The 22,448-nt window shown below is 55.4% G+C and overlaps 7 protein-coding genes across 7 annotated transcripts; 4 read left to right on the top strand and 3 right to left on the bottom strand.

Moving 5' to 3' along the window:
• Window positions 1-285: 285 nt before the first annotated feature.
• On the bottom strand, window positions 286-2,859 carry KRP23_2023 (Protein transport protein Sec23B; the record flags this gene model as incomplete). The annotated part of the gene is made up of 1 exon (XM_067886702.1): window positions 286-2,859. The coding sequence occupies one exon, from the start codon at window positions 2,857-2,859 to the stop codon at window positions 286-288; it is 2,574 nt and encodes an 857-aa protein (XP_067749361.1).
• A 484-nt stretch (window positions 2,860-3,343) lies between these two features.
• On the bottom strand, window positions 3,344-4,006 carry KRP23_2024 (uncharacterized protein; the record flags this gene model as incomplete). The annotated part of the gene is made up of 1 exon (XM_067886703.1): window positions 3,344-4,006. One exon carries the CDS (start codon window positions 4,004-4,006, stop codon window positions 3,344-3,346), a length of 663 nt encoding a protein of 220 aa, XP_067749362.1.
• Window positions 4,007-4,748: 742 nt separating this feature from the next.
• Window positions 4,749-6,332, top strand: KRP23_2025 (Ubiquitin carboxyl-terminal hydrolase MINDY-3; the record flags this gene model as incomplete). Its single annotated transcript, XM_067886704.1, has 1 exon — window positions 4,749-6,332. One exon carries the CDS (start codon window positions 4,749-4,751, stop codon window positions 6,330-6,332), a length of 1,584 nt encoding a protein of 527 aa, XP_067749363.1.
• Window positions 6,333-6,607: 275 nt separating this feature from the next.
• On the top strand, window positions 6,608-9,221 carry KRP23_2026 (uncharacterized protein; the record flags this gene model as incomplete). Its single annotated transcript, XM_067886705.1, has 3 exons — window positions 6,608-7,303; window positions 7,382-8,424; window positions 8,504-9,221. The coding sequence occupies 3 exons, from the start codon at window positions 6,608-6,610 to the stop codon at window positions 9,219-9,221; spliced, it is 2,457 nt and encodes an 818-aa protein (XP_067749364.1).
• A 1,944-nt stretch (window positions 9,222-11,165) lies between these two features.
• On the top strand, window positions 11,166-12,882 carry KRP23_2027 (uncharacterized protein; the record flags this gene model as incomplete). The annotated part of the gene is made up of 5 exons (XM_067886706.1): window positions 11,166-11,394; window positions 11,469-11,699; window positions 11,790-11,910; window positions 11,975-12,158; window positions 12,235-12,882. 5 exons carry the CDS (start codon window positions 11,166-11,168, stop codon window positions 12,880-12,882), a joined length of 1,413 nt encoding a protein of 470 aa, XP_067749365.1.
• A 1,415-nt stretch (window positions 12,883-14,297) lies between these two features.
• On the bottom strand, window positions 14,298-15,944 carry KRP23_2028 (Origin recognition complex subunit 4; the record flags this gene model as incomplete). Its single annotated transcript, XM_067886707.1, has 5 exons — window positions 14,298-14,927; window positions 14,985-15,045; window positions 15,152-15,234; window positions 15,310-15,474; window positions 15,552-15,944. The coding sequence occupies 5 exons, from the start codon at window positions 15,942-15,944 to the stop codon at window positions 14,298-14,300; spliced, it is 1,332 nt and encodes a 443-aa protein (XP_067749366.1).
• A 272-nt stretch (window positions 15,945-16,216) lies between these two features.
• KRP23_2029 (uncharacterized protein) lies at window positions 16,217-22,162 on the top strand (the record flags this gene model as incomplete). The annotated part of the gene is made up of 3 exons (XM_067886708.1): window positions 16,217-16,721; window positions 16,811-21,989; window positions 22,069-22,162. The coding sequence occupies 3 exons, from the start codon at window positions 16,217-16,219 to the stop codon at window positions 22,160-22,162; spliced, it is 5,778 nt and encodes a 1,925-aa protein (XP_067749367.1).
• Window positions 22,163-22,448: the final 286 nt, after the last annotated feature.

A 22,448-nucleotide genomic window follows, 5' to 3' on the forward strand; every position in this document is an offset into this window, starting at 1 on the left:
TGGACTATACGTGCAGGATGCATCTGCACACGAGTTGCACAGGACGAAACCACCCGCAGGATTGCCTGCACCTTGGCTGTCCTCTGACCGTGCAAGCACGCAACGTCAAAGCACTTTGCGACCGCTAACAGGACGCCCTAAACTTTAGTATGATACCAGCATGTAGCAGCCACTTCAACGCAACGCTCTAGACAAATGCTTCAATCTTTCATTTACGTGGGCGTACCTGTTTGCCATCTACCTGCCCTTCAGTCGGGAGCCATGGGTCCTGGGTCTACTGTTGCTCTACGACTTGACGGCCAAGTTCATGAGGTGCTCCATGAACACCTTCAGACTCACGTCGTCCGTGAAGATGACCTCGCCCTGGCCGTCCATACTGTTGTGCGTGACGCTCGGGTTGAGCTTTGCCATAAGGAAACGCGACTGCGACTTGTGCTGGTCGCACACCACGTAGCGCGGGACGGGGAAGCGAGAGTCCATGATCAGCTGCGCGTCGGCTTGCGGGGCCTCCAGCAAGTTCTTGAAGTTCTCGTGTGCCGGGTCCTCGTGGAACTTCTGATCTCGCCACGCGGCGATCGTGTCGCCATGGAAGACCACCACGTAGAAGAACGAGTCCAGTAACAGGATCGTGTCGGACCGCACACTGGCAGCATCCAGTAGCGCTGGCACGGGCGGCCCATTGAACGAGTACGAAAGCAGTGACGGCTGAAGCATCACTAGCGAGTTTGTCGTGCTCTCGCGCAGCAGGCAGTGACGGTAGTACGCGCTCTCATCGGGCGAGTAGCCGAACACAGTCAAGAACTGCGAACGACGCAGATGGAACATAAACTGAGGGAAGATGGCGAACTCGGGCGACAAGCGGAACGATGATGGGTCGTCCTTGCGGTAGTCGGCGAAGCGGGCAGCCAGACGAATGAGCGACCGGTCGATCCAGCGCATAATGTCCAGCTGCTCCTCGCCCTGCTCGGAGCGGTGCACAGCGATACGTGCCAGCAGCACGGCGGCGGCCTCCTGGTCGAAGCCGCGACCCAGCGTGGCTGTGTCATTCGGGTCCACCGTCCAAGGACCGCAGATCGTGGTCACACGAGTACGATGGCGACCGCTGGCGTGCTGGTAGCGCGTGATCAGCTGGATGTAGCGTGCCTTGCCGGGTGCCAGCGGCGTCTGGTTGGAAACATCAAAGTAAATGGCAAGAGTGGTGTTGGGGTCAATGCCGCCCATTGACCAGGCGTTCGTACCGCCCACACCAATCTCCACCTCGGACACGTTCTTCGGGGCCGCGCCCTGGCGTTTCAGCGGTGCACAGGGACCAATGGCACCCGCAACCTTGAACTCACGACTCGTAAGCACCTCCACAGAGGCGGCAAAGGCCATCGTGAGCTGATCCTTGTCGCAGTCGGCGGCTTCGTCTGAGAACTTGCTGAACATGCGACGGAAGGATTCGCGGAAGACGGACTGGCCGAACGAGTCGGCAAGCACGATCACACCGCCAGTCTTTTGCACGCAAGCTGCCATCTCCATCACACCACTCTGATCCAGGGAGCATGCGAAGATGTCCACCACGTGGCTTGAGGCCACGCAGCGGGCCGCCAGGTCGTTGTAGTGCACCAGCGCCTTCTTGGTGAGCGGGGCCTTGTCCTTTTGCAGGTCCGTGTGCGAACGAATGTCCTCCTTGCGGTCGCGGCTGACGATGGCACCCGGACCGACCGTAGGGGGGCCGCCGACGAACATCATGATGCGGGCACCCTGGCCACGGAACGTAGCCTCCAGGAGTCCCACGCACACCGACATGGCCACACCCGTGCAGCGCTGCGGACGCTGGTCGGCAGCCACAGGCCACGGGTCACGTTGCAAGTCCTCCAGGATCGACTCGAGCGTGAAGCCGCACTCGAACACAGGCAGCAGGAAGCGCGCCGAATTGCTGGTCTGTTGCTGAGGTTGCTGGGGTTGACCCGGAATCTGTTGTTGCTGCTGCTTGCGCGTGGCAGCTAGGCCGAGCATGTCGTACACCTGCTGCGCCGTGAAGTCCTTGTTGCCCCGGAAGACATGCGACTTGGGCACTTCGGGGAAGCCCAGCTCATGCACGTGCACCATGGTGCCGAACGTGACGAGGCCAATGAGCGCGTCGGGCGGCAGCTGGTTCAATGTCTGCTGGATCGAGTCCTTGAGTTCCTCAAGCTCCTCCTCGGGGACGCACGTGTCAATGCAGAAGACGAAGACGGGGGGTCCTGCCTGACGGTTCTGCAGCTCGTACTCGAGCGTCGTGTACTGCGGAATGAGCTCGGCCGGCAGGTTCTCCTGCGTGATGTTCTCGGCGTAGTGCGGCGGGAAGTGGTTGCGCGTCACGCAGAACGGACACACCCAGAGCTTGGAGACAAAGTCCACCTGACAGAACGGGTTGAGCACGGCGGCGCAGGCCTTGCAGTGGATGGGGTCGTACTCCACGGCGGGAGGCATGCCGTCGATAGGCTTCAGTGGTTGGTACAGACAGCCCGTGGGCATGACGCAGCGCGTCTGTTCCAGCTTGGTGCAGGGCCACGAGTTCCACGAGAAGCGCACGCCATCCTTGGCCTCCATGGCGTGGAAGTCCCACTCCTGCGGCTGCATGCCGGGATGGTGTCCTCCTTGTTGTTGCTGCTGCTGGCCGTATTGGTCGTAGCCGCCTTGCTGTTGTTGGCCATACTGGTCGTAGCCGCCTTGCTGGCTGTACTGTTGCTGGTCGTATCCACCCTGTTGTTCATATCCGCCCTGCTGCTGCTGATAGCCGCCCTGCTGCTGGTCGTACTGCTGCTGCTGCTGTGGCTGCTGGCCGTAGCCGCCTTGCTGCTGGTCGTAGCCGCCGTAGCCGCCCTGCTGCATCGTCGCTTCGCTTCGAAGGGGGAGGTTGGAGATTAGATCCTACAGCGCCACGTTTCAGTTCGCCTTTTGTGTGGTGTACCTAATGATAGTGTATCACACACCACAGACTTATTCCAAACGAGGCGTCGTGCATGGCTACATTGCACACATGTACCCAAGTCCGACGTCGCTGTCAGAGTAACCGCTTCATGCGCCGAAGAGGTGTACCTAAGTTCGACGTCGTTTTCTGAGTAACCGCCTCATGCGCCGAAGAGGTGTACATGTATACAATGTAGCCTAAGCTTTGGATCCTTCGCCGGTGGCCCCCACGATCGCAGCCTGTCTAGGTGCGCAAGGCGTTGATGGAGCCGCTGGAAGATAATCTACGGTTTTCACTTGATGTGTGTGCGCGGCGCGCTTGGTCTTATATATATTATGTGCGTGCTGCCGCTGTGGGCCCCCGCTACCTGCTACGCTTACAAACTACAGCTACCTACGACGACGGTCAATTCACGGGCATGTACTGTTTGCTCTCGATGCGGCGTTCCTCCCGCCGACGGCGCAGGAACGTTGCCACCCTCGTGAGGCTCACGTACATGCCAACGGCAAAGAACGGCATCACGAAGACCCACGTGAGCGGGTGCGCCAGCACCTCTGAGAGGTTGGATGAGGGCCCGCCCGTCTGCACGTGGTTTGCAGCCAGAGCACCGCCCGAGCGCAGCGCGTGGCCCGCGCCGTTGTGGTGCCTCGAGTAGTAGATGTTGATCTCCATGGACGAATCGTCGTCGACCCCGTCCTCGTTGCCCAGCGCCATCTTCTTCGCCGGCACGGAGGTGGCCATCGTGGGCACCACGGCGTCGGCCGACAGCGTGTTCACGCAGTCCACGGACAGCACGTCGGCGTGTGTGGCCATGCAGAGGCGCACCTTGCGCACGGCCTCGACGACCTTCCTGGGCTCCACCTTGTCCGGCGCCTCGCGCAGCAGCGCCACCACGTTGGCCTCCCTTTGGCAGTACGCTGCCACGTCCTGTGCGCACGCGGGCCTCGTCGCTGCGTCGCTCTTTGGCTCCAGCGCGAGCGGCGTCTCCTCGGCGACCACGCTCGGCGCGGCGTCCATTCGCAGTGCCTGCTGCTGCTGCTGCTGCTTGTTCGGCTCCTGCGGCTGCATGGTGCTCCTTGGAAGAATCGCTCGCTTGCGGCGTGGAAATAGTCGAATGGCTAGACTATGGCGGGGCGCTCAATGACGCTTCGGAGCGGCCGTCTGCTGTCATCACTGGTCTCTTTCCCGATTTACCCTACGGCCAGGATGGCACCTTAATATAGAATAGAATGCCATTATCGATATCTGCATCAATATTGGTTTCGGAAGGGTAATATACCAATTCAAAATGTTGTACTCCCTTCATTATACGATAGCCTCGGACAGTACATGCGCTCGTTCAAATAGACGACGCGGGCATCTGATATTAATATCGCCTGCCGCTCCGCTCTCTTGAAGACCCCGATCCGCGGTTGAGGACTTCTCGCGCTGGGCGCAAGCGGAGCAGATAGACTCCACATGGCTGCGCCATTTCGTGAGACGACGTGAAAAACTGTCAAATGCCGTAGATATGCATCTTCCAGTGGCCACTTCAACCTGCGCGCTGTCGTGCTTGCACACATCCGGCGAGAGGCGAGTCCTTCCCCGCAAATAGAGCGCGCGATGTGGCGCTCAGCCCAGCTCAGCGCTACAATAAATGTGTCAACTTGTTCTTCAACTGCGTCGCACGATCGCATTGCGGTGGCATTGCACGCCGAGACGAGCTCCAAGTCGGAATCGAAGGTAACGCTTGTCACTGGCATGTGGGATATTGCACGTGAACGTGGTGTGGTGCACGCGAGGTACCCGTGGATTCAATCGCGAAAATATCATGAGCAGCACCTTGGCGGCGGCGGAGGTGGGCGAGCTGCTCCGTCTGCTGTGGCCGGCGACAGGCGATGGCGCCTCCGACGACTTGCAGCGCTGGCATCAGCAGGGCTTCGAGTTCCAGGCGCCACGAGGCTTTCCGATTGGGCTCGTGCAGGGCCACGGCGGGCCGTGCGGCGTGCTGGCGGCCGTGCAGGCCGAGATGCTGCGACTCTTCCTGTTCGTGCGCCACCTCGAGACGCTGAGAGGCGACTGCGACTTTCAGCAGCTTCTGGGGCGAGAGAAACTGGAGGAGGACGAAGCAGCAAGGCGGAAACTACTGGCAGAGGCCATGGCCTCACTGCTGGTGCAGTGCGTCGATGTAGCGGGCGACGAGCGAGTGGTGCGAGTGGTGGTGCAGCAATTGGGTAGCGAAGCAGCGCTGTACCAGGAAAGAATAGTGTCGGTTCCGGCGACGCAGACCGACGCCCCACCAGAACAGTTGGTGGCACTCCTGCAGCGGGAAATGCCGGCGTTCTGCAGTCCCCACGGTGTCATCAACTTCACGTTCAGCGTGTTGCGGACCAAGGGAGTCGCCACTGTTCGCGAGGAAATGGATGACCCTGCGACCGCTCTTACGGGGGCATTCGGCCACTGCACGCAAGAGTTGCTGAACCTGCTGCTCACGGGCAAGGCCGTATCCAACGTGTTTGACGGGAGCGTCCCTATGGGCGACTCGGGGCTTTTCTTGCATGGCGTGCCCCAGCGCCCACGCATCGGCTACTTGACGCAGTTGGAGGCGTTGCGCTACTGCCAAGTGGGGAGCCACTACAAATCGCCGCAGTTTCCCGTGTGGGTGCTTGGAAGCTCGTCACACTTTAGTGTTGGGTTCGCTCTGGATGCTCGCGTGTGCGATGAATCCGGCTCTGTACAACTTTTTCAGCGCGTGCAGCGCGTGTTCAAGGCATTCGACCCACTGGAAACGGGTTTCATGGAGATGGCTTCGCTGTCCGAGTCGCTAAAGCGGCTTGGCGTATCGTCAGAAATCCTCTCAAACGAATATTGGATGGCGCGGTTGTTGGCTAGGCTGGAAATCTCTAGTGGGGCCGGCATCGTGCTATGGGATGAATACTGGAAGGTCATTTCGGTGCTGTTGCACACGAACGATTTTGAGCTTGCGCTATCAGGAGGATTCGATGCCAACACAACGATAAAAACACAACGTACTCTTCAGCGATCTGATTCTGACCTTGCGCGGGAGTTGCAGGCGCAGTTTGATGCTGAAGAGAGAGGTGGCTCTGTTACTCCTGCTGAAGGTAGTTCAGAACCAAGTCACCCGCCACCATCGGAGCCAAAGCCTGCTCCACTACTTTCGTTCGATTGGTTCTACTACAATGGATTGGGCAATTCCGGCCAGAGCCATGGCCAGTTGTCCAAGTGTCGTGTGACGCTCGAAGAATCGACGGAGTTTATTGGTAAATCGGTGCCTATTGAGAACTCCGGGAGTAGTGGTGGCCACGGCTCGCCTCCCCTCGAAGAAATTATGAAGACAAAGTGGCCTAGCGCACGAATCGATTGGTTAGGTTCTCCTATTCCCAGTATCGATTAAATTTTTGCGTGAATCGCGGTATTATTGCACGAGATAGCAGCGTGCACACGTTCGAACGGATAACAAGCTTTATCAATCGCAAAGTACGACGTCGCAGTTAGCTCCAGCCCTAATGATATCACATACACTTTCATTCATCAGTACGCGTGGATGGTTTTCAGAGGCATTGTCAGCACAATGCGAACCAAGTAGACGATTTAACTGCTGTTGTCCGTTTCACCACAAACACCAAGAGCCGCTGCGCACAGCTCCAAAGGTGCGGCAAACCAACGGAGATGCCGTCACAGCAGGCCGGTGAAGTGCTCGACGCTGTCAACGAGATGGACACACCGAGGGAGGTGCCACACCTTGCAGACCTCGTGCTTGGAACGGACGATGTCACCATGATCGAAAATTCGCATCCCGATCAGAGACACCGGTGTGTCCGTGGCCACGACAGAATGCAAGACGACAGGGAGGTCGACGTGGTGGAGCCGTCGACGCGATCCACGCCCAGGAGATCAGTCGAGCCCCGGCCTTCAGTGACGGAACTTGTTGTAGCCGAGGTAGCCACATTCTACGACGTCTTTGGGTTCCTTGGAGTGCCTATGATCATTGTGTTCGTGCTCTCAGCACTGTGGACGTTCATATTAGCCTACATTCAAGTGCACGCAACCAAGATGGCAAACTCCGTGATGAACACGACCAACTTCGACAATGGCGAATTTTGGCTGCTCCCTCACCCGGAAGACACCCTCGTAGTTCCGTCAGTAGTGATGCTCTCACTGTTTGGAATCGGCTACACTGGCCTGGCAATCATGGTGGTGTTATTCCATCGCTTGGGCAAAGAGGTTAAGTCGGCAACTGACGCTGCAAACGCGAGCAACAGCGAGGCCGAGCCAAAGGCCGTGAAAGACGGCAAATTTGATTCTCTTATTTCCTGGGTCAGTCACAAGTTCAATGTGCCAAAAGATATTCGCGACCACTACTACGTAAGTTGCATGTGTGGATAGGATGCTCAAGCAAAGAGCTGACACGCAATTGCGTTTTCTAACATGTTGACGATGTAGGCTGCAGCATTGGATCTTCCGAAGCTGATTTTCCAGACAACTACACTGACCACGTATCTAAGTCATGGGTTTCCGACCCCAATCATTTACTCTTATTCCGCGCTGTTACTGTGCAACTGGCTCGCGGCCTGCTATCGATCCCAGCGCTACGTGGTTGACCCAGACCTCATCATCGCTCGGCTATACTATACGTACGATTTGTTTTTTGCCGTGTTTGCACCACTAGTGGTCCTACTTTACTTTATCGAGACGTTTGAATTTGACCGTGCCGAGTTCGCGACGAAGATAGAGACAATCCAAGGCGGATCTTACGACACCATCGCTCGCCTCTTCGGAGATCCATCCCAAATATCGAGTTTCTGCAACGCGTTTCACTATTTGCAATTCTCTACCGGCGACTCGCTGTTTTTCAAGTCCGCACTCAACCTTCTCTCGTTGTACAAGTGGCGAAAAATCATCATGACGCTGATTCACAACCACCACGAGCGCCGTCTCGAACGAGAGCGCAAAGCACAAGTTCAACCGCTATCAGACGAGAACAAACCGCGGGGTCGTGCGCAGAGCTTTAAAGCTGCCATCGCCATGAAGATCGAAGCATCGACACAGAAACCCAAGCTGGGAAAACATTTCATACCCAAGATCCTACTCTCATTGATCTTCTTCGTCGCTGGCTCCGCCATTTTCGTATATTCTATCGGCTCTGTGCGATCGAGTCACGCCGTGTGCAAGAAATTCGATAAATGTGTCGTGGCGAGCTACCGGTGGAACTTTGGTGTCGAACACTGTCCGTGCTTGGTTTTCGCAGACCGTCAAACGGCTCCTCGAACGTACGCGGAATGGACGGATCCCGAGGACACCACGTCCAAGCTGGCCGAGCTTGCTTTTGCGGGCGAGCTTCGCATCGTCCAGATCATCAATCGAGCTGTGCCAGAACTACCGGATGAGCTGCGAAATTGCCACCACTTGGAGCAGATCATTCTGGTGTACACGAAGACTCTGCGACTCCCCGAGTGGATGTCGGAGTTCAATGAACTCGAATACTTGTGAGTCACATATCTGGTTTGAGCGTATAATGTGCCTACCATGCCTAACACGTTTGAATGCTCTGTGCTTGATGTCCAGTCATATGGAGGGAGACTATACCAGCAAAAGACTGCAGACAGTACCAGCCGGCATTTTTGATCATATGCCTCACCTCACGTTCATTCATTTTGGAGGAATCCCTGACGTGGAAGAGCTCCCGTCATTCTCCTCACTAGTCAATTTGCGGTACTTGACCCTTGCGATCTTAAACTCTTTGAAGGAACTGCCTAGTTTCGACGGCCTGTCGAAATTAACTGCATTAAACATTGTGGAGGCGACGAGTGCCAAGACACTTCCGTCGCTGACCCCACTTAAAGGCCTCATATCACTGGGACTGCGCTATCGTACTGGCGTGTGCTGCAACGGATTCATCACGGGCACTTGTGATACCACCTCATTTCAGTGTGTGCCAAAAGCTGGCGAGAAGAACCCCATGACCTGTGTCTCGGAGCGTGCATCCGAAGAAGACAAGGCCATACTCGACATGTACGATACGAGCGAGATCTGCCCGAATTCGTTCGCGTACGACTTGGAGTCAGCAGCTCCGACGAAATACACGTCCGATGAGTTGTGTGGCAGCACGCTCTACAAGGAGTGTTATCTGAACGGAGTGCAAGGTATCTGCTACAACACGAGGATGATGGTGATCAGCTGCGTCACCCAGGCAGCGTATATTACGATGCGGCAGCTTCAGATCGAGCGCAAGGTTGGAGATCGTTGCATCGCGGCTGTGGAAAGTTGGCTTGGCTGCACGTAGGATATCTCGTTTGCTCGTCAATAGACCATAAAAACACTTGAATTACATTGATGATGAACCAACTAAACTCGAGTTTGCCCACCGCAACCAGCTGCCGAGCTCCGATTAGGGCATTTTTATTTAAGAAACCTCCTCCGGCACAAATGATAGCATGGGCAACCTGAAGTCGAGATGTCATCGTGCTGCAGTGCACAATAATGACACGCTAGTTGACTTCGCATGTCACCCACAGAAACATAATCCGCAATAAGTACCTACGGGGCTGTGAGTACATCATACACGACGATCAGGATTTTCATAAGTTTGCCTAACCTTGTATGGCAGCACATTTTGCAACAACTTTGAAGGCGATTTTACACTCAGGATGAAGTCTCAGAATGTCTAGGACAAAAAGCGAGAACGCTGCCATGAAGCAAGTTCTCCTGAAAGTCAAGGCGATATGCAGCAGCGCAACGAGGTCGAGCAGCTCGAGGGGAACTTGAGCAGGCTGTCACAGGAGAAGACGTGTCTTCCGAAGTGAAATGGGCTCACAGCCCAGAAGAGAAGCTACAGCGCAGAGATAGAGGCTAAAACTAAAATCCGATTGTCGGCCGTTGAAATCCCTCGTGAATCTTCCAGTCGCTGGCTTACCACGCCACGCCGGACATGCATCTAGGATCCCAATCTTTGGGATGCCGTACATCATTCGAGTGGACTCCTACCGAACTCTGAGCTCGCATTTGACGCCCTTATCTTATTCGTACCCTAGGCTTCGGAGTTCCATGTCATTTCCCGATTGAAAGAAGACCTCTCGCACTACACCAAGACAAGCATGAACCCGGACTTCATTCCAGCCTGTATGCGGGCAAACTCCTCTCGCTACATTCTCGCGCTTAATGACGAGGCGGAACGCTGACGTCTCCTCCAGCATGCCTCGCCAGAGTTCCTACGATTATTTTCGGCTTTCCCTAGAGACGGCGGCGCCATCCCAGACGGCTACGTCCTTCGAGTACCTCAATCCGAATACTTTCGGAGGTAGATGTCCTACAAATGATTATGGAACGAGGCGACGATCGAGCAGGCCGAAAGTTTGTTGCATTTGGGTGTTCAATTACAATTTACAGAAGTCAATTCTACCAAAAGTACTCTACTGGCAAGCAACAGTGCTCCGTAGAAGACTGCAGGAACCTGCAGCGGTCTATGTGGTACTCATGGAGGCAGGAAGCAGTGGTTCATCCAGAATAAAGGCCTCTGTTCTGAACAGAGAGTCCGCCCACGGTGCGCGATCCATGAATTCAACAAGTCGCTGTCGGGCACTCGCTCTGTGGTACTCATGGAGGCAGGAAACCTTGTTCAGCGGAAGGCTGTATAAAACTTTCCCCTGTGCAAGGGCTCTGCCGTACCCATGGCAAGAAGGCGGCTCGCCGTAGAGGGTTATGCCACGATCATGGTGACCCTAAAAAATGTTCTCTAAAAAGCTGCGAGAAACTCTCGGGAAATAAGGGTCTGTGTATGGTTCACGGAGGCACGAAGATATGCTCAGTCAAAGGCTGCGAGAAATCGGTGAGGGCTGGCGATCTCTGCAGTGCTCACGGTCGACAAGAAATGCTTAGTTGAAGGCTGCGAGAAACTGAGGAATGCCGGTTTCAGCAATGGGCATAATAAATGAATGGTGCTTAGCTAATATTGTACCTCTAAACAAAAACAGCCTGGGATCATTCTTGTTATTCTTCTTCTGCAGCGCAAGGACAATCTATCAGACAACTATTTGGCTCGGGTAGGTGGTTGGTGGGCTACTCGTACGCAAGATGACTGGGCAAAGGTGTATATTTAAATTTTTACATTAAATTGCAGGACGCTAATTAATTGAAACCGAGTAATTTTCTCCGAAAAAAACTGTACTTTTTTCAGCACAACCACATTTGACGCCATTTTCGATTTCCGGCGCCATAATTTTGAGTAGTTATGATGCGGCGTGGTGGCGGCCGAAGGCTGGCGCGCTATGAAGGCGAAGACGAGGAGCGCGTGGTGTACTACGACCTGGACACAGACTCCCATAGCTGCAACCTGCTGCTGTCGCCCGATGCGGTCCCTGCGCCTTCGCAGCCGCGCGCAACGTCGACAACAACAGCGGATGGCCTCAAAGGAGGCAGCCAGATCTTCGCGCGACAGCAGCAACCTCTGTTCAATCTCGGTAGGTTGGCTGCTATCATTTGTAGTGCTTACGTGGATACCGTGGGGGTTATAAAAGCTGACAGTTGACTGTAGACGAGAGCGGGGACGAAGCGGAGCAGGAGGAGGAAAACCCATTCGCGTCGCTATTGCAGCAACGACAACAGCAGACGGCAGATGAAGCAGAAGAGGAATCAGGTCGTGCAGCCTCCGGAACGAGCCACAAGAAATCTTTCTTGCATGCGGGAGCAAGCGCGACTGCTGCATCTGGTTCCGCGTCTATGGAGGACGAAGGACAACGGACAATGAGCAACAATAGCACCGCAGGTGCCCGCCGCTCCATATTAAAACGAAGCCAGCCACACACTGCCAGAACTAATACTACTAGCAAAAAGAAACTGGGCTTTGAAACGGCAGATTCGAGGCCAGCGCGATGGAGCACGAGGAAGCCTTCAGCTGCGGACACGAAAAACCGCCGCAAGTCTCTAAGTGCAATTCAGCAGCGGCGTTCGCAGCTAGAGGCAGCTTCATCTAAACGGTGAGAGTGTTTTGCTACTGTGGGTCAACATTTCTTCGTGGTTGCTGACACTTGCTGCTGGTAGGCGAAAATCGATGCCCCCGACTCTGTCGAGTTCACAACCAGCACAAACGGGATACAGCATGGACGATAGCATGACGAGTAACTCTGCTGCGCGTAAGAAGCGACTATTGTCGGATGTGTTGCAGCGCGCAACAACACTGTCCCAACAACTGAATACGCCCCACGATGGGTCTACATTCTCTCAGGTGCGCTTACACCGCCATCAACCATGTGTTAGTGAGTCAGATACTAAGTATGTATGCTCGGCTATTAAATGCGCAGACGCCAGCAGACGAGAATTCCACTGATGGCGATGCGATATTGGACACTGAGCATCAGATGCGAGCTGAAACATTCGCTCCACAGATATTCTCTCCAACAAAACCCGCATCAACAAAGTCGGCAATCGGTCGGAAATCCAAATCTGATGGGCTTGCTCCTAAAATTCGTGGAAGCATTGGCGATGTTATTCGAAAGGCAATTCGCAAGAGCAATCGCGACCTTACGCTGCTTCGGTCCCAAGGGCAGCATCTGCTCCCGCAACAAACCAACCCTTCTTCGGCTATGGGTGTGCTTGGTGCAGTTGAGTCGATTCAAGAGCGAGCATACATAATCGTTTGCCTCAAGCGAAGTCGTGCGGTGAACTCATACGAATGCTACGTCCACGAGGTTACAGCCAAACTGAAGGGAAACACTGCAAACATGATAAAAGAGAAGCACTCCATGGTGCTTGAAGCGCTATTTCAGCCCCAAGCTGCCCAGTTCCTCAAATTATCTCCTGGAAAAATGGTGAAAATTTACGAGCCATTTCATTTTGTCGCTGAGCAGGCGGCCGATGGCTCGACCAGCAAGCCGAAGTGGTTTCTTCTGTGTACACAGTTGGCGGAAGTGATCGAAGCAAACCACTCTTGTTGTGATGGAAACGAATGACATTTGACAGACTCGCGCACGATCAACGAGGTTATCGGTTGCTGTTTTATCTCTGCAATGGCTTCAGGCTCGGGATGCCTTTAAAACTGCGAGTAAAATGCTGACGGGATTGTGTCCCAGCTTGACAGCGAAAGTTTGGGGGAGATTTCGCTAACGCTACCAAATCATGAACTTGTTGGGTTCGTTCACGATCAAGAATTGTCTTTGGTCGTTCTCGATCTGCTGGGGAAGGCCTTTGATACGCTTCGTTGAGTGTTGTCGTAGCTGTAATAGGCGTGTACGTCTTTTGTCTGCACGTATCGTTCAACAATGACGTTTCCTGGTCCATCCGCGCAAGTATTTGCGATTGTCGGAGGCGTTTGTGTTGCTCCATGCGGGGCACTCGCGACAGCCGAACTGATGTTGATGTCGACTTCAACGGCGATATGGGGTGCTGCGATCCGTAGAGATGCGGGTTATAAAGCTGTAAAACTCGGAGCTGCTCGTTGTTTGTCAGCTTGAAGAGTGGGGTTCTGTATTTTTCGGGGTGTTTTTCTCGCCAGCGCCGACGCAAAACCTCCTTCGCGCGATCAGCTGCATCATCGAGGCGGCACACGCTACGGAAAAATCGAGCGATAATGAGTGCCGCATTATGGTGATCGGGCGCTGCAGCAAAGCAGCTCGATAACTCGCTGGGAGTTTCATCATCATCTTCGGGGACGACATGCTGCTGGTAGCTGTGTTCAAGATGCTTGGTGCTTTTCAGTGGGATCGGGTTAACAGTGTGTGGGAGCAGGTATCGTTTTTGAAGACTACCTCGAAAGCTGTGGGGGAGTGACTGCTGAGTACGAACAGTCTGCAACCGATGCAAAGCTCGGTTCCGGCGGAAGTTGGCTCCCAACGAAAGCGTGCTCACAGTATCTGATGGCTGCGTATTCTTCTCAGGAGCAGGCTTGATGACGTCTCGATGCTGCTTCAGCTGTGATACCGAGGGCGGCTTCTACAAGATTGGCACAGAACCAGGTTAGCAAGGTGCTTCGTGCTGAGCATGCATGGTCCGAGTCTACGCGAATCAGCTTACACTATGCAACGCTGCATCTAGTGGCTGACCTAGGCGTACTTTGCGAAGGATATTAGAGGAGTGGTGACTTGAGCATGAACAGTGCTCGCATACGTTAGTGTTGAAGTGAGTGCCTTCTTCTTCGTACGAATTTACTTACACGTAGTTGAGGATATGGCAGCTGTGCTGGGTACCAGCGGTTTGAGTCTCCACAGAATCTGTTATGACACCCGTGTCAACAACCATCGTCCTTCGCCCTAGCGACAAGAAACGATCCTTTGAAGCAACGTCAGGTTTTGAGCTCAAAGTGCCATTCGAGGCCTCCTAAAATTAAGTTGGCATTTATGTCAATGATCGATGCATTTACGTTTTTTGATCAGCTACCGTTAATAGCCCATTCTTTCAGCAGCGTCGAGCACTTGATACTCCCATTGCGCAACATGCCCTCGAGAGTTCGCGGCGCAAAATTCAAATGCACCGCCCGAAACTCCGGCTGAAGTGAGCCCGAAGTGTCCTGTTTCATGGATATATCTCCACCGCGGCCAATCTTGAAAGCATCACCGGCGTCCTTGACAAGCTTCAATCGCAACAAGTTCTCAAGTGCTTTCTGCGACTCGCTACGTGTTGGCAATTGTGCAAGCATGTCGTGCTGACGAAGAAAGTTTTCCCATCTCGCGTACACCATCTCGAGTGTAAACACACGCTGGTCAGCTTTCTCCAGGTGACCCATGCCGATAAGCAGCGCAATACCATGCTCCGTCACAGTTTCCAACACAGCTAGCTGATGATCCTGCTCTAGCAAGTGTCTAGCGCGTCGAAAGTGCTGGGCTGTCAATATCGGTGTATCAACATCCAAGTAGCAAACAGCGGCTGCAGTGAGCCTTTCGAAAAAGGCTTGTGGCTTCCCAATATCGTAGTCAAATTCGAGGCTCGCAAGGAACTTGCTGTGCTCCAGTAACAGCTCGTTGACACTTCTCGAAAACGCTACGGTGTATTCGACAGAGGGCTGCCGGAGATCACGGTGAGAATTCCAATCAAAAGCATCGAGCGAGAGCGCGCGTACGAGGTGTTCCCTTATCTGGGCGAAAGACGGTCTTTCGACAATGATCTGCAAATTTGAAAACCTGTTGCGCATATATCGGGTAACACATTTAAACCATTAGAAAGGTGGCGATAAGTTTATCGTCAACTCAAGTTGCATGATGAAACCCAGATATAGCAGCTATGTACCTGGAGCGCACTCGCTTCTCGAGGTTGTCAACAACATTGTAGTTGTCAGTGATACCCAGCACACCCATTTTTACATCCTTCGTCTACAATCAGCAGCGGCAGAGCATCAGATCAGCAACGCTGCAACGTTGACAGCGGCGGAGTTCTCGAAAGTATACCTGTAGCCAGTCGAGCAGATTGTACAGCAGCAACTGCTTAGTGTTACTGTTTTCACGCACGAACTGCTCCAACGCATCGATGATGACGATTACACTGTCCCCAGCCTTAGCTTTTGCAACAAGAAGGCCCCGCAGATACTCGTACATGTTCCAGTAAGAGAGCACCTACCACACACCGAGTCATCGCACAAGAAGGTTAAACGTTTCTACAATAGATCAAATAAGTATGACGATGGACGCACCGGATGCTTCACTGAGGTGGCGCGAGTCAGCTGCGCCGTTAGCTCTTTGAAAGCCTCGAGCTCGTTCTGGAGGATGACGCCGTTGAGGTACACGACCGTGAAGTCACCGAACTTGCCACGTAAGTTACGCATTGCTTGTGTCACAATCGAGCGCCGGTAGCTGCCCGCAACCCCAAGCAGCAGTCCCGACTGGTTCTCACCGAACTGCACCGTGCGCTCAAACAGTTGCTCCAGCTGCGCCGCCGCTGCCGAGCTGCCGTCAGCTATCGTCCTGCACCCACTCGCTGATGGCGATTTACTAGAGCGCTCTTGGCCTTCGCTCCTGAGCCGCAGACGCAATGCACTACGCACAGAGCGCACTTCCGGCCGCGTTGGCGCAGCGCCAGCATCCATTTGTCACTATTCACAGACTACATGGCTACAAAGTTATACTTGGTATTTGTATCTGAAAACGACCTAAAATCCCATTTCTTACTATCGGAAGTGAAACAAGGGCATCGTGTTGACTTGCGTTTTGTATGTTCGAAATGTCGAAAATGTTAACGGTTTCAAAGGGTACCCAAATTTTGGGTCCAAATTTTGGGTCCTGCGACTTGTGTCACTGCAGACTTGCCCGTGCATGACGCGAGCGCGCTGCGATATTCTGAATTCTCAAGTCGCATCTGATGCGGTGGTACTGCGTCCACCCGAGCCTGCCGTTGCAGGCGGAGCTGCGTATCCGCGTGGCGCCGGACAGCAGCGCCGCTGAGCGTTGTCGCATCTCGCAGGGCCGAGCTATCGCCGCGTGCTCGCCAGTGTTCCAAGTGCCTGGCAGTGACGCAGAGTTTGCTTCGTGGCTTCAAGTGGCGTATCTGGACGCAACATCGGGCGAGACGGAAGGGGGGTTTATGATGGCTGCGTTGCCTGACGGAATGGCACTGGTGACGCCATGGGAGGAGACGGACTTCGACTGCTGCTGCGAGGTGAGGGATCCGGCCGCGCTGCTGTATAACGGGCCCCAAGAGACGGCGAAGAGCCTCGGAGCTGTGCCAAATATCAACTTCCTCTATTGTATAGTGGAAGGGGGGGAAAGCAGAGTCCGGATACTCCATCCAGAGTTTGAGAGCGTCTGGATTGACAAGAACGATCTGCAAATTGTGTGTGCAAGGCTCAAGCATCAGGAATGCAGCAGTACGTGCCGCTTAGCGGTTGAAGCTGATCGCATTGAGGGTTGGCGAGCTAATTGGGCGATTGCGTCTGTTGTTTTCTGCTGTCTGCAGCTCTTCATACATTTTACGAATTGAGTGAGGCCCTGCCGGAGGAGGCTCAGATTGCGATACGAGAGTTCCCGTCGAAGGAGGCGCAAACGGTGGGTCTCTTGAGTCGAGGAGAGACGCTGGAGGTTACTGTACGAGGTGGCAACTGGTTGCAGATTGCTGGGGGCAGCGTTGATAAAGCGTGGATTATGTGGAGGACAGATGCACTGGAGTTGCTTCAAGAGGCGGCCGATGTGTGCTCGAGCACGTGTAAAAGGATACCGACGAATGTCGATGATACTGCCAACGGTAGCGCCAACGAAGACCACGTTGGTACGGCTGACAACCAAACAGAAGTGCCTTTCCCAGATACGGTTGACCCTGATATGGTAACTGTCATTGGCGACGAGATCGAAGGAGAACAAATAGTGGATGACGAGTCATATGCCGCCGCTGCTATTGCGTCAGCTACGGCGATTCAGCCGGCCCAAATGGCCCCTGAAGAGGTAGTCACAGATGACAGCAATGCTGCAGATCCTGCACCTGACATGAATGGCACTGCTGCACTAACCTACGCTGACGGCGGTGACGATGACACTGGTGGGCCTGCTGTGAACGATGACGAAGCTGAGGAGGCGGAACCCGTGCAGGCTGTGCCGGCGTGGGATGACCGACCAATCCGGCCAGCGCCGACAGCTTTTGACGCACCAGGAGATGCCGACAATTCTTCAGCAGCTCAGGACGGCGAGTTGCAGGACACGCAGTCAGTGCAGGCTACGCCTTCGTGGGACGATCGGCCGATTCAGCCGGCCCAAATGGCCCCTGAAGAGGTAGTCACAGATGACAGCAATGCTGCAGATCCTGCACCTGACATGAATGGCACTGCTGCACTAACCTACGCTGACGGCGGTGACGATGACACTGGTGGGCCTGCTGTGAACGATGACGAAGCTGAGGAGGCGGAACCCGTGCAGGCTGTGCCGGCGTGGGATGACCGACCAATCCGGCCAGCGCCGACAGCTTTTGACGCACCAGGAGATGCCGACAATTCTTCAGCAGCTCAGGACGGCGAGTTGCAGGACACGCAGTCAGTGCAGGCTACGCCTTCGTGGGACGATCGGCCGATTCAGCCGGCCCAAATGGCCCCTGAAGAGGTAGTCACAGATGACAGCAATGCTGCAGATCCTGCACCTGACATGAATGGCACTGCTGCACTAACCTACGCTGACGGCGGTGACGATGACACTGGTGGGCCTGCTGTGAACGATGACGAAGCTGAGGAGGCAGAACCCGTGCAGGCTGTGCCGGCGTGGGATGACCGACCAATCCGGCCAGCGCCGACAGCTTTTGACGCACCAGGAGATGCCGACAATTCTTCAGCAGCTCAGGACGGCGAGTTGCAGGACACGCAGTCAGTGCAGGCTACGCCTTCGTGGGACGATCGGCCGATTCAGCCGGCCCAAATGGCCCCTGAAGAGGTAGTCACAGATGACAGCAATGCTGCAGATCCTGCACCTGACATGAATGGCACTGCTGCACTAACCTACGCTGACGGCGGTGACGATGACACTGGTGGGCCTGCTGTGAACGATGACGAAGCTGAGGAGGCAGAACCCGTGCAGGCTGTGCCGGCGTGGGATGACCGACCAATCCGGCCAGCGCCGACAGCTTTTGACGCACCAGGAGATGCCGACAATTCTTCAGCAGCTCAGGACGGCGAGTTGCAGGACACGCAGTCAGTGCAGGCTACGCCTTCGTGGGACGATCGGCCGATTCAGCCGGCCCAAATGGCCCCTGAAGAGGTAGTCACAGATGACAGCAATGCTGCAGATCCTGCACCTGACATGAATGGCACTGCTGCACTAACCTACGCTGACGGCGGTGACGATGACACTGGTGGGCCTGCTGTGAACGATGACGAAGCTGAGGAGGCGGAACCCGTGCAGGCTGTGCCGGCGTGGGATGACCGACCAATCCGGCCAGCGCCGACAGCTTTTGACGCACCAGGAGATGCCGACAATTCTTCAGCAGCTCAGGACGGCGAGTTGCAGGACACGCAGTCAGTGCAGGCTACGCCTTCGTGGGACGATCGGCCGATTCAGCCGGCCCAAATGGCCCCTGAAGAGGTAGTCACAGATGACAGCAATGCTGCAGATCCTGCACCTGACATGAATGGCACTGCTGCACTAACCTACGCTGACGGCGGTGACGATGACACTGGTGGGCCTGCTGTGAACGATGACGAAGCTGAGGAGGCGGAACCCGTGCAGGCTGTGCCGGCGTGGGATGACCGACCAATCCGGCCAGCGCCGACAGCTTTTGACGCACCAGGAGATGCCGACAATTCTTCAGCAGCTCAGGACGGCGAGTTGCAGGACACGCAGTCAGTGCAGGCTACGCCTTCGTGGGACGATCGGCCGATTCAGCCGGCCCAAATGGCCCCTGAAGAGGTAGTCACAGATGACAGCAATGCTGCAGATCCTGCACCTGACATGAATGGCACTGCTGCACTAACCTACGCTGACGGCGGTGACGATGACACTGGTGGGCCTGCTGTGAACGATGACGAAGCTGAGGAGGCGGAACCCGTGCAGGCTGTGCCGGCGTGGGATGACCGACCAATCCGGCCAGCGCCGACAACTTTTGACGCACCAGGAGATGCCGACAATTCTTCAGCAGCTCAGGACGGCGAGTTGCAGGACACGCAGTCAGTGCAGGCTACGCCTTCGTGGGACGATCGGCCGATTCAGCCGGCCCAAATGGCCCCTGAAGAGGTAGTCACAGATGACAGCAATGCTGCAGATCCTGCACCTGACATGAATGGCACTGCTGCACTAACCTACGCTGACGGCGGTGACGATGACACTGGTGGGCCTGCTGTGAACGATGACGAAGCTGAGGAGGCGGAACCCGTGCAGGCTGTGCCGGCGTGGGATGACCGACCAATCCGGCCAGCGCCGACAGCTTTTGACGCACCAGGAGATGCCGACAATTCTTCAGCAGCTCAGGACGGCGAGTTGCAGGACACGCAGTCAGTGCAGGCTACGCCTTCGTGGGACGATCGGCCGATTCAGCCGGCCCAAATGGCCCCTGAAGAGGTAGTCACAGATGACAGCAATGCTGCAGATCCTGCACCTGACATGAATGGCACTGCTGCACTAACCTACGCTGACGGCGGTGACGATGACACTGGTGGGCCTGCTGTGAACGATGACGAAGCTGAGGAGGCGGAACCCGTGCAGGCTGTGCCGGCGTGGGATGACCGACCAATCCGGCCAGCGCCGACAACTTTTGACGCACCAGGAGATGCCGACAATTCTTCAGCAGCTCAGGACGGCGAGTTGCAGGACACGCAGTCAGTGCAGGCTACGCCTTCGTGGGACGATCGGCCGATTCAGCCGGCCCAAATGGCCCCTGAAGAGGTAGTCACAGATGACAGCAATGCTGCAGATCCTGCACCTGACATGAATGGCACTGCTGCACTAACCTACGCTGACGGCGGTGACGATGACACTGGTGGGCCTGCTGTGAACGATGACGAAGCTGAGGAGGCGGAACCCGTGCAGGCTGTGCCGGCGTGGGATGACCGACCAATCCGGCCAGCGCCGACAGCTTTTGACGCACCAGGAGATGCCGACAATTCTTCAGCAGCTCAGGACGGCGAGTTGCAGGACACGCAGTCAGTGCAGGCTACGCCTTCGTGGGACGATCGGCCGATTCAGCCGGCCCAAATGGCCCCTGAAGAGGTAGTCACAGATGACAGCAATGCTGCAGATCCTGCACCTGACATGAATGGCACTGCTGCACTAACCTACGCTGACGGCGGTGACGATGACACTGGTGGGCCTGCTGTGAACGATGACGAAGCTGAGGAGGCGGAACCCGTGCAGGCTGTGTCGGCGTGGGATGACCGACCAATCCGGCCAGCGCCGACAGCTTTTGACGCACCAGGAGATGCCGACAATTCTTCAGCAGCTCAGGACGGCGAGTTGCAGGACACGCAGTCAGTGCAGGCTACGCCTTCGTGGGACGATCGGCCGATTCAGCCGGCCCAAATGGCCCCTGAAGAGGTAGTCACAGATGACAGCAATGCTGCAGATCCTGCACCTGACATGAATGGCACTGCTGCACTAACCTACGCTGACGGCGGTGACGATGACACTGGTGGGCCTGCTGTGAACGATGACGAAGCTGAGGAGGCGGAACCCGTGCAGGCTGTGCCGGCGTGGGATGACCGACCAATCCGGCCAGCGCCGACAACTTTTGACGCACCAGGAGATGCCGACAATTCTTCAGCAGCTCAGGACGGCGAGTTGCAGGACACGCAGTCAGTGCAGGCTACGCCTTCGTGGGACGATCGGCCGATTCAGCCGGCCCAAATGGCCCCTGAAGAGGTAGTCACAGATGACAGCAATGCTGCAGATCCTGCACCTGACATGAATGGCACTGCTGCACTAACCTACGCTGACGGCGGTGACGATGACACTGGTGGGCCTGCTGTGAACGATGACGAAGCTGAGGAGGCGGAACCCGTGCAGGCTGTGCCGGCGTGGGATGACCGACCAATCCGGCCAGCGCCGACAGCTTTTGACGCACCAGGAGATGCCGACAATTCTTCAGCAGCTCAGGACGGCGAGTTGCAGGACACGCAGTCAGTGCAGGCTACGCCTTCGTGGGACGATCGGCCGATTCAGCCAGCCCGTGCATTGCCAATTGATGGCTCCGGCGGTGATAGAATACATGGTGTGGATGCTGTCGATAAGAAGGTGCAGCCTGCAAATGACTGCAATTTTGGTTGGCCAACAGAGAACTTCGATGGGAACTCTGTTAGTGTCGGACTTCCAAGGACGCAAGACAGACAGTATCCAAACCCGATGAACCCTCTTGGTGCCTTTGAAAGACGCTATGCTGAATCTGAAACTACATCGGGAAGTGAAAGCGGCGAAATTGCGCTTCTTGGGAGCCTAGAAGATGTGTTTGATCCTGTTGATGAGTTGCTACCCGCTATGCCCGAAGAATATGTACAGGGAATGGATAACGACAGTTTGAGGCTGTCGTCAACAGCGGTGAGTGAAAACATGCCAGCCGATGCTGCCATTGCAGAGCGAGTTGAATGGTCTGACGGTGATGGAGATTTGCATGGTACCGGCCTCGCTCAAGATGAGGCACACGGCGAGAATGCTAGCCCAACCGACGGTATATCGTACTTGCAATACGTTGGGATCAGGAAGTATTGCGAGCACAAACAGTCTCTTAGCGCTCCCAGTGATGAGTTGTCCCAGGCAATCTATGAAGCCGGGCAAGACGATTCGGACCTCATCTTTCAAGCTCTTGTGGGTGACGCCCCTCTTAGTGACGATTGGTTCCATGACGTGACCTCAAGAAATCGCTTAGCAGAGTCACACTCACGCGTGTCAAGCACGTCTGCACAATCGCTCACAAGATCCCCACGGATCTCTTCGGGTAGTGGCCCGAAGAGCACATACGAATTGATCATGAGAGACGCGCCGCCTGAAGAAATATTGGAGTCCGAACTTCTAGACCAAGAAGATGAAGATTATGACCTCATCGGTTCGTTCAAATATCCACTTCCCAAGCGAAGGGGTTTGGCGCGCAGCGGGAGTAGAGCATCTTTGCTGGGATATCAACAATGGACTCCTCC

The sequence above is a fragment of the Phytophthora ramorum genome (genome assembly GCF_020800215.1).
Source record: "Phytophthora ramorum isolate Pr-102 chromosome Unknown Phyram_PR-102_s0002, whole genome shotgun sequence".
NCBI classification, from domain to species: domain Eukaryota; phylum Oomycota; class Peronosporomycetes; order Peronosporales; family Peronosporaceae; genus Phytophthora; species Phytophthora ramorum.